Raw genomic sequence first — 14,411 nt, forward strand, 5'->3', positions numbered from 1 at the left:
CATGTTTTCTCTCTGCTTTAGCATCACCCTTTTGGGTTTAGCATAACCCTTCAGTGAATTTCATTAGGTGTCATTAAACAGCACATGTTAACATGGACTTCAATATACTACTTAAGAGTTATTTAATATACCTAAAGAAGTAGTCATTTATGTTACAAAAGCAGAGCAAAACCTAGTGATTTTAACAGCACAACGAGAGGAAGCTGAAATGTTTACAAAATTTTATTTCAGTTTTGAAGATATTCCACCCAAGTAAGTCAAAGTCATCCTTCACCTTCATATCCTCATTACCAGTGCCAATACTGCATAGCTTATTCAGGAAGGTTCAAACCTTGATATCTCAAAAGCATCCACATACAAGAGCACCAGTCAAAACATAACAACAGAGTATGGTGCAGCAAAACCACTTTTTACTACCCTCTCCTGTCTTCTACGCTCACACCCATGGTATCTGGACATCACATAGACACAACACATTCCCACCACAGAAAGTCTGCAAGCAGCCACACAAAGAAAAAAACCCACCTGCTTTTTATTACCTGCTGTAATAATACACACAAATGCAATGATGAAGAGGTTTTCTTCAGAAATCAATGCAGATGTTTTTACTGTATCAGCAATTTAAACATGGTAACATAATGGGACAAAAATTGAAGCTACATCTATTATTTTACACTGCAAGCTAGGTAAACTAAGTATAGTGTAAATTGGTGCATTAGAGGATAAATTTATAACCAATAATAATGGAAAATGCTGGTATTTCCAAGTGTTATTTTTGAATACTTTGTCCTTTCTATAAATAAAGCATATGGTATTTCTTAGTAAAGTGTTAGTTACTACAGTCCAAACAGAGACGTGCAGTAAATACTTATTTTGTTAGGCAGATGTTTAAAAGTACCAACAAGAATCTGAAAAATTATATTACAGTAGGCAGGACGGAAAATGCCTATTGCTGATAGGCCTTTAGAAAGCTACTGTTTTTTGGGGAAATTTCTGATCCAAGCGAGGCCAAATGAAGCCTTTTTTTTTTTTTAAACTAAGGTTAGGAGTGAGAGGCTTAAGGCCAGGAACCAGGCTCCTCAATCTGTTTCATACAAACAACAACCACGCAATACAACACTTATTAAAATGTATTTCATTACCAGTTGACTACTTTGAAAGGTTTGTCTGGCAAGGAAAGTATTTCCTTTTCTTAGAGGAAATCTTAAAAAAACACCTCCATAAGAGAACAGCAGAAAAGCCCACCATCAAATAAACCTCTGCCCTGGCTTAAGATGGAGGCAAAACTTGCTCCCATGGCAACAGATATTCACTGAACAACAGAGTATGCCTTAAGAGGTCTCGTACCTTTGTCACAACAACAACAGCTCAAGTAGACCCTCAAATCCTCAATCTCTGGCCATGCAGGAACTGGGCTACACTTACATGAGCTTTTGTCTACGAGTGACCACTGTGAGATTGTATGTAAGAGCTGCAGTTTGTTTCATTTCACACTCAGAACTTCTTCAGCTCTTGGGTAAGAAACTCTTTGCCCACCTTTATGCCCTGCTCGTGAGTCTGAAGTCCTTGTGCTGTCTGCGTTTCACCTACGTACTTACGCAGTTAAGTATTTCACACTGATTACACTTGGTATGTATACCTAACTTGTCACCAAAATCAGAAGGAATTAAAAAGCATTCTAAAGAGTGCTAGGAACAGCCCTGGTGGAGGCTCAGACCCTTTTAGTGACAAGTGGTCATGCTCAACAGTCATGAACAACAGCTGCTTCTTCAGAGCAAAAGAGGGATCCAAGACAGTGGATAAATGCTTCTGGAAATAGCCTAGCAGTATTTTCAGAACTGCACTACTTTAAGTCACCAACACTGTAACAATATTAACTTGTCATTGCTCTTGCAAGATACCTTCTATTTTATAATAGAAATAATGCTAAATTACTGAACAGACTCTCGTGACCTTAACCATGTGTAAGTCCCTAAACACTGACAAGCCTATTAAAAATTAACACCAACAAAAGCTGGTTTGTGCTTCACTGTAAAACTGGAAGCTCTGGACTGCTAAATTAGCAACATTCAATAGGAGAGGACCAGTAGTCCTGTTGCTGCCTTGATGATTACTCTGCAAATTACTTTAAACACCAGGAGAACAAGGTACAAAAACTGAGCAACACAGCAAAAAAGGCTACAATGCCACGTTAGGGAGATGGATGATAATCACTTCCCAAACTTTCTCCATTCTTTCACACATTAGCTAAACAGGAAGACAGCCTGAATACCAGAAGAGACTCTCCAAAGACACGTTAGGAACTGTCACTGCAGTGCGGATTACAGAAACAATCCTTACCCACGGCAGAAAGCAGCAATTAGAAGCCTCAATACTACACCGCAAAACTCTTACAAGATCACGCCAAGTTACGAAATCCAAACTTGTCAACAAGTTCACATAGGCTACAGTTTTACATTTTGTTCTTCCTGACACCAGCTTCTGTGAGGGAGATCCAAATCACAAGGTATGGATTATGTTCTCAATCTTCTTATTACAAAACGGATTTGAAGCCATGTAATTTGGAAAATGCTGTTTTTGCAGGCATCAAACCAAGGGAAGAAATCTGAGAAATGTTTAATGTTTTCAGTCAAACGCTGTCTGAAGACATGGCTTTCTTGATGCCATCAATGTTACCAACACAAGCTTTTACAGAATTCTTTTCCTGGGGCAGCAATCATCACATTAACTCATCTGCAAGGCTTAAGGTGCTGAGCTGCAAATACACGAGAGTGGCTGAGCCGAAAAGAGAGCACAGAAAGGACTGCAAAATTTCTCAGTTATGCCTGCATCTTTTCCTAGGAAGACTGCATTCTCTAGTCATGCTTTGTTTATCTCACATTTTACTCTCTGCAACCACTGATATGAGTCATGCCTGAAGTTTTCTGGTTTCTAAAAATGCCACAACTACACACTTTAAGTCCATAGCTAATTATTCTCAAGTTTCTCTAAAGATACTTTAAAGGGAGGGTTCAACAACTCATATGGGTGAAGAGATAGCTTGCCTGGGCATGTATCAAAAGCAAATGCTAGGATTTCATTAAAGTAGGGGGAAGGAAGATGGAAGGGTAGCTAATCTTGCCTATTGGCAAAGTCGGCCTTTCAAATGCAAACCATGTGCAACCAACTTCACTGCTGTCTTCCCAAGATTGCAGAGTAGCTCCCTAAATACCTTAGGTGCTCCTCCTCCCTCTTGAAGCAAAAACACAGCAGCAAAAACCTTTAACAGTGCCATGGCAAAACAAAGCAGGGGCACTTTTTTCTAGGATCTCTTCCTACATCATCTAAACTTACTTTGGATTTCTATTTGAATGTGTTTGTGACAGATACATAAAGTAAACAGAGACAGAAAGACTCAGGGAAGGAAAGAAAAGCAGGAGCTAGGGGAGCCAGCCAACAAACATGAAAGGTTCCATGAATTAAAAATACATAGTAGACAGAAAATTGTTTGCACCACTAAATGTTAAGTGCAGTTGAAAACAATGTTTCTACTCTTTTCACTTAAAATATTCTGTATCTCTTTATGGATCTGCAGGGGAAAACAAAACAACCCCCCCTTCAATGATCACACTGTTTGAAAAAATGATTTTGTATTTTTTAAATGAACAACAGAAAAAGAAAAAGAAAAAAAACAAACAATCAACTACAAATTCCCCCCACCCCCCAAACCAAAACCACAAAAAAACCACTTACCCATCTTTTGTCTGATCCACCACACCTGCAAGGAGCTGTACAGTGCTTGCATTAGGCAAACCATCTCCAATTATCTTCAAGTACCGTGTGACAAAGTCATTAGGAGACATGAAGAATTCTCCATTCTTCTCCACACTTGCATACTGTTAAGTGAACACAATATTTAGTGCCACACATCCTGCTCCAGGCATTTATTACCACCACCCATAGTCCCCAGTCACGAGCAGGCCTCTGTTACAGCAGATGACAGTTCTGCTCCAGGGAACCTACAGCCTAGAGCCAAACAGGAAAGAGTAAGAGGAGAGTACTGAAGCAGCTGAAGGCTCAGCTTCCCACACAACGAATGGCAGACATAGGATTTTTTGATTATCATGCCAAAATTTCTCCACAGTAGTCTAGAAATTCTCCATAGCACCAAATATGTTTCTGAAGCAGAAGAACAAGCACATTTGCAAGCAGGTATGTGGCATCTCAGGCCCACTGAAACTCTGACAGCATATCTTATTTATGTGAAATGAGTCCTTCTTTAGCTATTCTATGAGAAGGCAGGACTGACGACACCCGCACATGCCAGGGCAGCAAATGATCCCGCAGGAATGTCCACCTGGGGGTGCTGTACTGGAGAACCCTACTGCATCACCTCCAGCCATGGAGCTTTCTCCTTAAGGAAAGGAGAGCCTACAGATACTTCTCCTTGGCTGAAGTGCTGAAAGGAGGCCAAAGAATACCATTTGCAGAAAAATATAACAGCAGAAAACGAACTTTGACAGTTCAGCACACTGCAGAAATAAGAAAAGAATTCTGACACCTGTCATACATTATCCCTGCTTTACACACAGTTACTAGCATACTACTCCAGAAAAGACCCAAGCATATTTGCTTCCAGGGGAAGCCTCCAGTAATACATTACAAATAAAAGTAATATTAATATTTTTGAAGATAATATCTAAATAAATAAAATTCCCTTTGTTACCATGTCTACCCTCAAATTTTTAACTCCTAATTTTCTGAAGAAGGTCAAATTTGAAATCAACCCTAAAGAATGTATTTTGAGAAAATAAAAAGGATAAAGACAATTATTAAGAGAAACAGAAATCCCAGGCAAGATTTGTAGAACCATGTGCTAGCTTTAAGGGAAACAGATCTATCTTGGGATAACAAGTATGCATTGAGAACAGGAAAGAAACCGCTGATTTCTCTTTTTTAATTTTTTAAGACAGGGTAGGATGATAAATTATCATTGCATCTCCCCACAGAGTATTATCCACACTAAAGTAATAAATAAATTAGATGCCTATTGCTATTTTGTAGTGTACCTCAAGCACATGTTTTATTTCACATTACTGTGGCTCCGCTAAGGGACGAAAACTGCCAGTTTTCATTTCATATTGGAGCCTGCAGTGCCCTGTTATACCTGCTGTAGGCATATAACTCTCAGAGGGATGCCAAAGTGTTACAGTAAGTAGATTATTTTCTTCTAGTGCTGTAGAAATACCATTTTCAGGTACAGCAATATCTTCAAGAAACAGGGCTTCAGAGAAGCAAATCCAACAAAACATAACTTGTTTTGGCATCTATATATTGGATAGTGCTAAAGGATTCCTGTTTCAATAACACATACTTGGTAGCTGCTACACTGCAAGGAATTTTGAATTGTATACTTTTATAAGAACTAACAGATCAATTGATTTCAATGTAATCATTTGCAGAAAGACAGAATCCTTCAAAATCCCAGCCACAGAAACTTTTAACACAGCTGCTATTGAGAAACAAATCAAATAAGTCAGACAGTCTATGCTTCTACATTTCTTTTTTTCATCCAGTCTAACCCCCTGCTAGGGCACTCAATAACAGAAAACAGCACAAGGTTTCAGTGTCCCCCTGTTTCTTGTCATTGTGATTTACTCAAGTGTATTTGAAATCCAATCACGTACTCTATACTACATATAGAAAATGACCTTGAAAAATGTCAGCTTGATCACTTTTGACTAAAATCTAATCTCTTAGGGGTTATGTTAGAAGACTTAGAAGAAGTACTCTTGGAAATTATAACAAAAATAAAGAAAACATCAATTCTATTTGTTTTGGAGGGGCAGCATTTAAAAATTGGCTCTTTACAATTTTATTTTTCCCCACTTTGACAATTATACCCACAGAGAATTTGATATTATACATAGTACTTAATGGCTTTTTGGCAACTTATTTACACACTTTTTATATAGTCAAGTAATAACAAGTTTAACCACATTTAAAGTAAGATTTGCAAACATTCTATTGGGGCTTTGACATACTAAATATGCTACAAGTTGACTGCAATGCACTGCATTTAAACTGATAATTTCACATTTATTTCTACACTGTGGGTACCATCCCTAAACAGCAATCACATTTTTAAATTCTGAATTGAAGTAGGAAAGAATAGTTGTCAAATTATTTTGTAAGTGAACATTCCACAATCTGCAGCAGCAACTCTATTGGCTTCACCATTTAAAATAGCCTGAAGAAGCTTAATTAACACTCTGGGCATCACTCATCTGTAGACCATGAAACAACATAACACATTTACTCATCATTTTTTCCTTCTTGGGAGTAAGCAGCATGACAATGCTGCATTACACTGAACAAAACATTTAGCTCATATTTCATTACTTCTTTACTGGGATCTCTTCTTTTTAGTGGAAGGGAAAGCAAAAGAGGAAGAAAAAGAAGTCAGAGGTGGCATTTAGTGTGCTAAACTACAGCCCATTCAATCACCAAACCAGGTGGTTGAGGGAGCTACAATCTTCACAAAAGTAAGAGATGAATATCCACAGGCAGGTAGGAAACAATTTTCCCACTATTCTCAGCAAACCAACTCACCAACTTCCCCACTCTCCAACTGAGGATCACCTCATAGCTCAGAAGGGACTGGGCTTCTCTCTAGTGTGTTTATTTCCTTCCTCAATGCTACTGTCTTCTCAGGTCAGTGGTCTAATCCCTGTCTGCTTTTTCTGCTGCTGTGCTCCTGCTCTTCAAGTATGTTCCTCTGTAAACCACATAACCCCTTCTTTTGCAAGGGTCTCTTTGCTCTCCTGACAGATACAAGTTTCAGGACTTAAGAAGTTAAATCCTGACTTTCTCAGGAGCTATAAATACTGACAGTATATAATAAAACTATAAATACAGGCAATATACATTGTGACACCTACACATATGGTTAATAATAGCTCACAAGGGACAATGAAAAAAATACCAAGAACTACACAGAGTGGGGCATGATGCTGGAGAGCAAAGATGGAGGGAAGAAACTGGAAAAGTATGAGCTGTCTCAGGCCCTCAACACCTCCACAGAAATAATTTAGATACAACAGCTCCCTAATAGCACTGTGCCATCTACCTCATACTTATTCTTCAGAACCACAAATTTTTCTACTCTTTTTTTTTATACCAGAATACCAAACTTACCCAGATAGTGGAATAATGAATCTTAGGAAGGCTAGACATAGTTATTTAAATTTAGGAAATGGGCCAAAGAAGGCCAGTTTCACAAAATCACTGAATAGTTTGGGTTGGAAAAGACTTTAAAGATCATCTAGTTCCAATCTCCTTGCCATAGGCACGTACATGTCCCATTAGACCAGGTTACTCAAAGCCCCATCCAATCTGGCCTTGAACACTTCCAGGGATGGGGCATTCATAACTCCTCTGGGTAAGCTATTCTGGGGACTCACCAACCTCACAGTAAGAGTTTCTTCCTTACTTCCTTAACCTAAACCTACTCTCTTTCAGTTTAAAGTCATTCTGCCTTCTCCTACCACTACATGTTCTTGTAAAATGTCCCTATACTTGTGAAATGTCCCTCTCCAGATTATTTGTAGGCTCCACTGAGGTACGGAAAGGCTGCAGCAAAATCTCCCTGGAGCCATCTCTTCTCCAGGCTGAACAACTCAATTCTCAGTCTGTCTCCATAGCAAAGGTGCTCCAGCACTCTGATCATCTTTTTTTGACCCTCCTCAGAACTAGCTCCAACAGGTTCACATCCCTCTTATCTTGAGAGTCCCAGAGCTGGATGCAGCAATGCAGGTGGGGTCTCACAAGAACAGAGTAGTGTTGGAGAATCAGCTCCCAGTCTTCAGCAAAACACTAAAGCTCATTTCTCTCAAGTACATAAGCAAGTACGCGAGTCTTTACTTGCGTGCTTTCCACAGCAGGCCAACAAAGAAAGAATTTCAGTTAAATAATAAATATGGCCAGCACTTCATATGGTGATCATCCCAACAGTTCTACAAATAACAGAAGCAGAGATAACCCCAAGGAAGAAAGGATGGCAAGGATGGAAGAAGAAAGTTTATCAAATCATTTAACAGTAAGGTATCTACATGAACATTTTACCACATGTAAGAACAATAGTGAAACTCCTACCACATTCTCTGAACAATGTGGGTTTTTTCTAAGATAGCAATACTTCTTCTGAGTCAATACAATAATCACTCAGGAATATATCTGACTTCTTGGTGAGCATTGTTCAATTCTGATAATGGTATTTAAGTCTAACATGGTAATAATACAGTGAATGATTAATGGTTGGAAAAAAAAATATCAAGAGTTGTATGCTGCAATAAAGGAGCAAAAGATATGAAAAATTTAAGCAGAGAGAGTAAAATATTTACTTTACACATACCTTCAAAAATATTGCTTTCAACTCAGCTGGATCAGCTCTTTTGGTTAGAGCCACCTACAAGTAAATACAATTACATTAATATGCATAGCTTACACAAAAGGTGTCAAAGTGTCATTTAAAAACAAGAACACAAACAACAGAACAAGTGATGAAAATAAATGTTCACCTCAGATAAATTAGGCACAGCTTTAGTTGGCCACGCTCATTTTATCCATTTCACACTTACATAAGGTTATTCAATATTTTTGTTCTGCTTTCGTTATGCAACCCTGCAACTCTTAAACAAGCACACATTAACAAGTCACAAAGACATTCAAGAATCACATCTCTATAATATACCTCTCTGCTGGGATTCAGCATTATACTATCCTTACCACAGATTTTCTACACCTCTAGCACCTTTCACTTAAAGATTTCAGAGCGCCATACACAGTCCATAAGTGATAAACGGCAAGAATGAAATACTCAGACTCACAAACTTGTTCAAGAAAGCAGCTCCATAAAAAACTGAATTTCAATGTAACTATTTGGCTTATTACACCATTATAAACTTAAAGTGTAGATGTTTTTAATGAGATTAATTCAGAAAGCAGTATCTAGAGTATCTAGATTTTTCTGCAGATCAAATTAGGAAGTTGAAAGTTAAATGTAATTTATATTTATCACCACAAGCCCAAATTAGATTTTTTTTTTTCAAAACACTGAATCAAAAAATATTCAACCCACTACGGAGTAAGTTCATCAGTATTATCCTGGTTGATATACCATACAATCCTTTTGCTGCTTTTGGCACTAAATGGATGTGTCCCCTCAGCCTGTGCCTACTATAGTTTCCCTTTCCTTCTTCAAGCTACCTTGATAAAATCTTGCTTGCTAACATAATAACCCTCATCTGACAAGTCAATTCAGAACATCCATGTACTCCAAATTAAAAAAAAAATACTTTGCAAGCAAACAGAGATTTTCAAAAAATTTGTAACAGGGAATAAACAGCCAAAGGACAAGACACACAATCTTACCCTCACTTAATTAAACATCAGAAATGTTATCAATAAAACACTACTTTACTTTCTTAACTCTTTATAGCAATGGTAGAGTGCAAAGGAAAATGTGACCCCAAGTGCATTTCTGGAACCATACTGGCCTACTGCAGAAAATAGAAGGAGTCCGTGTAAGTCTGTACAACAGCATTATATCCTCACACATACACTTACTGACAAATCTTCAATAAGTTTGTCCTCATCCCAGATGGTGAAAAAAATACCAAAAAAACCCACAAAAAAACATGCAAAAAAAACCCAAAAAACCAAACCAAAACCCAGAATATTTTAAGAAAAGTCTATGATTACAGTTTCTTACAAAATTCTATAAGTTTTTTAGAAGGGAAAAACCACATCTATGCTCAACTGACAAAGTCCACAGCTGGAGTTCCAATCCTGTGTCTACACAGAAATCTGTATGAAAGCATTGCAAAAAAATCAAAGCGTAATTTTGAAGCTAAGAATATAAAAATGTGTGTTTGCTAAAATGCAAGGTGTCCTAAATACAATCACTGTGAAGAGAGATTTAATTTAACCTGTTTGTAAAAATCTGATAGTCTAGAGCAATTGGGAACTCTGTGGAAAGAAAAGAAAGCAGTATTTCTATGCTGCTTCAGAACTTTGCCACTATACAAGCAAAGGAAAGACACTTCTTTAGCCAGTAAATATAAATCAGTATCATATTTTGTGTCTTAAAGTTCAAATTTTATACTGTCCGAGAAAGCTAAGCCTAAAGAAACCAAGGCAGGAAAAAAAGGGAAAAGATACATGAACTTCCACTATTTTCCTTTAATTTCACTGACATTAACAATTCTGAGAAACCTGGGAGATGTGCTCACAGTCCAGCTACCATTTTTGAGCCCCCATTTGATTACGGGGGAATTTGAGTGGTTTTTTTTACCACCGATACTGAAAGATAGGTTGAAGTTGGTTAGGTCAATGAATGGCACAGGAGAACTGCAGACTGGGAGCCCCAGCAGTGGCTGCATACCACAGCTTTTCTCCATTTCCCCCAGTCTACTTCCTCATTTTTCCATTCCCCAGCAAACAGGAGAGGAAAGGCACGGTTAACACCGTGTTAATTGGTGCATCCATGTCACATCTACCAATGTGCTTTCTGAAAGGTGTATCTGATCCCAAATGAAGAAAAGAGCCTCCATTACATTACATGAGAACTTCAGGAAGACTGATATTAATGCAGCCATACCAGTGACTAAGAGAAGCATTTTATTCAGCTTTTCATCCATACCCAGCTATAGGCAAGGCTGAAGCTGCACACACAGCCATAAAAACTGATCCTGATGACAGGTGTTACTAGAAGATTCCCCTCTAGAAAAGATCAAAATATTACTTTCCATACCATTCTGTAATCTGTTATGTCATCAGTTGAAAGGCTGAGTAACCTGATGCCAACAAGACTGCAAGCTGACAGGTAGCATGCTTGATGAAAAGTGACCCACAGACGAAAGCTGCTTCTCCATCAGTCAGCTCAGGTGATATTTACTGACTCACATAACTGGGTTCAGGTGATGTGTTTTGTTACTGGAAAGACTTCCCAATTTTACTTCCATCTTTTCTCCATAAAGATAAAACCAGCTACGAGCTGGAAGGCCTAACACCTCTCTAGCGGCAGGAGAAGGCGTTTGATAAAGGAGATCTGAGTGAAATAATGTTGCATTGCTCTTTAAAAAAAAATACTATGTAACAGATACACTTAAAACTGCAACTTCTATTAAGTAAGGTTCAGAGAAGAACGCCCTCCAACATACAACATTTGTTATTAAAAAGCCCAGGAGACAACAGAGTACATCAACTGAAGTGCAGGACTATAATCAAGTTAGAACACTCTACAGGGAAGATTGGGATCATGTATAGAAAATATCAGCAGGGATTTTCATTCCTAAGGTAGACACCTGAAAGTTTTTAGCAACATACTGTGTGTACATGGGTGTTATAATATATCTGAAGAATGAAACAGAACAGGCAGTATAAGAACTGCACTTAAAATGCTGAGTCCCTCCCATTTGCAACAACACTCAACAAAGGGTGCACAGAGAAAAGGAAAACTCTGTGAGAGACAGTAACACAGATTGATTTGCATGCTGGAGCTCATCATATTTTCAGGCTCCCTTGCACCTTGACCATAATTTCAGCCCATTTTCTCCAGCAGCCCTCTTTTCTCCTTATTGACTTATCCTCAATTTACAGAGACATGCATTTTCAGTCTCACTTCCATACTCAAAATTAAATGCAGAGTCTTTCCATAAAAATATAACTGTAGGACACAAGAAAACAGAATCCACTGAGAGTCAAAGAAGATTATATTACATTTCCAACCAATTCTATTAATATATTTGTCATACACAAGGTAGAAGAAACAAGTTGTGAAAGATTGCATGGTATCAAAAGACACAAAAAGATTAATAACATAGTGTGCTCCATCCAGTAAAGAACAACAACATGGGGGGGCAAGAAAGAAAAAGGGCAGTAGGAAAATCATAATTAATGTCAATATAACATCAATCTAATGGCAAAAATATAGTATCTGATCTTCTCACCTTCACAGCAAAGATCATTTTAGTAGCCACAGTCTGAACAGAGTAGAAAGGTGATTATGATCCAGGAATACTTGGGAATTGCTACAATATTCTAGAAAGTTTATTGCAACAACAGCAAGGCCTAACCCAAGACAAAGAGATAATACTCTTTCTTTCTTTTGGTTTAGTGTGAATACAATTCAGATGTGAAGGAAAAACAGAGGTAAAGTTCCCCCCCAGACCTCAGTATCTTTAAAACCTCCTGACAGCGAGCAGGTAAGATGCTGGACAGCTGTCCTTCTCCAAGCACAGAGCCAGAGCTGTGGCAGAGCTGACAGTGGTGAGCTCGGTCTGCTCAGTTCTAGAGAACACCATCTACAGACACATACAGAGAAAAGATGTTTGATGAAAGGCTCAACAAGTGATCACATGCTCCTGTAACTTGTGTTGAAATTAAGATTATTTTTCAGAAGTTCATCCATTCTTAAACACAACTGAAGAATGCAATGTATTTCATACCACTACAAGACCTCAAATTAAAATTGAAACCTTATGTCTTGTAGGGTTATTCTTTTATTTCATCACAAGTTATTGAGTCCACCTGTAAGACTCAAACACATGTGGCCCAGTTTATGTAAGAGGTCAGATTAGATCATTGTAATGTTTCCTTCTGGCTAAAAGTATACATATACACTTCAAATGTGCAACTCCAAAGGAGATCAAACTGGGGTTTGACCTTACATTCTTGTTTAAATGAGTGACTGGAATATCGGAAACCAGTCAAAGCACAGTTACTGGCCAAGTCTGAATTCAGACCAGAAACCCACTAAGTATTATGCTAAGACAATATTCCAGTTTTTATTTTAATACAGCTAACCTGTTCATGTAGATGAGAATCATCTTTCTTCCCTTTTTAGACTATACTGGCATTAACATATATAATCATTCTCCTAACCTAGCACTTTCCTTGGTCACTTTCCATCATCACACCCATATCCTAAGTTACAAGTATTCTGCATCAGCCTCTGTGCAGGGCACAGCCTCTTGTTTCAGCTGCCTCAATAAGCATTTTCTGTTAGTCCCATATTGTCACCTCAGCAAAAGAACTGCCATTCCTTCTACAGTAAAAGAACTTGACTGTGATCTACAGTGGAAAGTGAACCATGCAGAACTTGACATTACAAGGGAGATTTCAAGCAAGATGTGTGGACCAGCTCACCAAGCAGAGAATCAGACAACTGCAAGGAGAGCTGGCATTGAAGGCAGATCAAAAACCTTCTCAACAGACCTCCTTAACAATAAACTGAGTATTTCTCCTAGGAAAATACAGTTCAGACAGCATTTGGCATATCTGCCCAAAGGCTTAGGCTAAGAAGAACTGCAAGAGACGTTGGTAACTACCAAGCAGATAGGTATATCCAGCCTGATCAGTCTGAGCACAGTCTTTCTCTTCTAAAAACAGTTCTGATCCTCTCAGTCAAACATTTCAACTACACTTCGCAAAAGTCTAACCCTACACTAAGCATTCCTTTGTCTAATAACACCTAGCAAAGCTAAGATAAATGAATGCTATTAACAATAAAGAATCTTCTGTAGGATCTTTTCATACCCTACAGACTGGTTGAGAATGAAGAGATGGTGCTGAGTCTACCCCACACACTGCTGAAGCAAAATGAATTGTTAGCTAACAAAGACAGCATATCTCAGGCAAAGCTATTCACATCCATCTTCACTTCATCATAATTATAATCTCTGGGCAATTCCCAGTCTTCTGCACCATGGGAGGTGGAAGCCTCACTTCCCCAGGTGAATCAAAGCTAACAAACCCACTTTATTGTGCAATTACCTTCTAGCTTTGATCCTACTTTCAAAGTCCCAGAGCAAATGCAGATGGCTTGTTCATAGGATGGTTCTCACACAAGGAGACTCACAATGAACTATAGTATTTTTGCACACAAATTCATCAGGGACCAACACCAATTATATACACACAGGAATATCCTTGTCCAGTTTGTCCAATACTTCCAAGTAGGTACAGAAACCAAGGTGGGAGTAGTACATATCTTAAGAAAAACTGCTACAAGAATTTCCAAGATTAGCTAATCAATGCTATGTAAAAAATGCCTTTAGAGCGCTTACTTCTACAATTTTTGTACTTAAAGATCTGGAAAACAGAAGGACAGTAAAACTAACAAAGGTAAAAATAGCTAGGCATCGCCATTGGTTAGTGAAAGCATTTAAGTAAAGGACAAAGTACCATACTGTGGCCAACACAAACCACTCCAAACTTTAAGCACTTATCAGAAAATGGAGTTAGGAACAAGCTGGACTATTTGTAGTCAGCCTCCAGACTAGGACAAGGATACAACAGCTATCATTCCTGCAACAAAAATTGATGCACTACACCACAGTAAGAAACTGAACCTGAAAACCTAAATGTTG

The 14,411-nt window shown here is 38.2% G+C and overlaps 1 protein-coding gene across 3 annotated transcripts in view; it reads right to left on the bottom strand.

The window, feature by feature from the left end:
* The window catches only part of SLC25A13 (solute carrier family 25 member 13), a 106,042-nt gene that overhangs the window by 73,807 nt on the left and 17,824 nt on the right, over window positions 1-14,411 (bottom strand). For all 3 annotated transcript variants that reach the window (XM_074536220.1, XM_074536218.1, XM_026795224.2), the window contains 2 exons: window positions 8,393-8,446; window positions 3,733-3,875 (listed from right to left, as the gene is read on the bottom strand). In XM_074536220.1, the coding sequence (XP_074392321.1) occupies window positions 3,733-3,875; window positions 8,393-8,446 (197 nt within the window). The remainder of the gene's footprint in view (window positions 1-3,732; window positions 3,876-8,392; window positions 8,447-14,411) is intronic.

Source organism: Zonotrichia albicollis, chromosome 1 (genome assembly GCF_047830755.1).
Source record: "Zonotrichia albicollis isolate bZonAlb1 chromosome 1, bZonAlb1.hap1, whole genome shotgun sequence".
NCBI classification, from domain to species: Eukaryota; Metazoa; Chordata; class Aves; order Passeriformes; family Passerellidae; genus Zonotrichia; species Zonotrichia albicollis.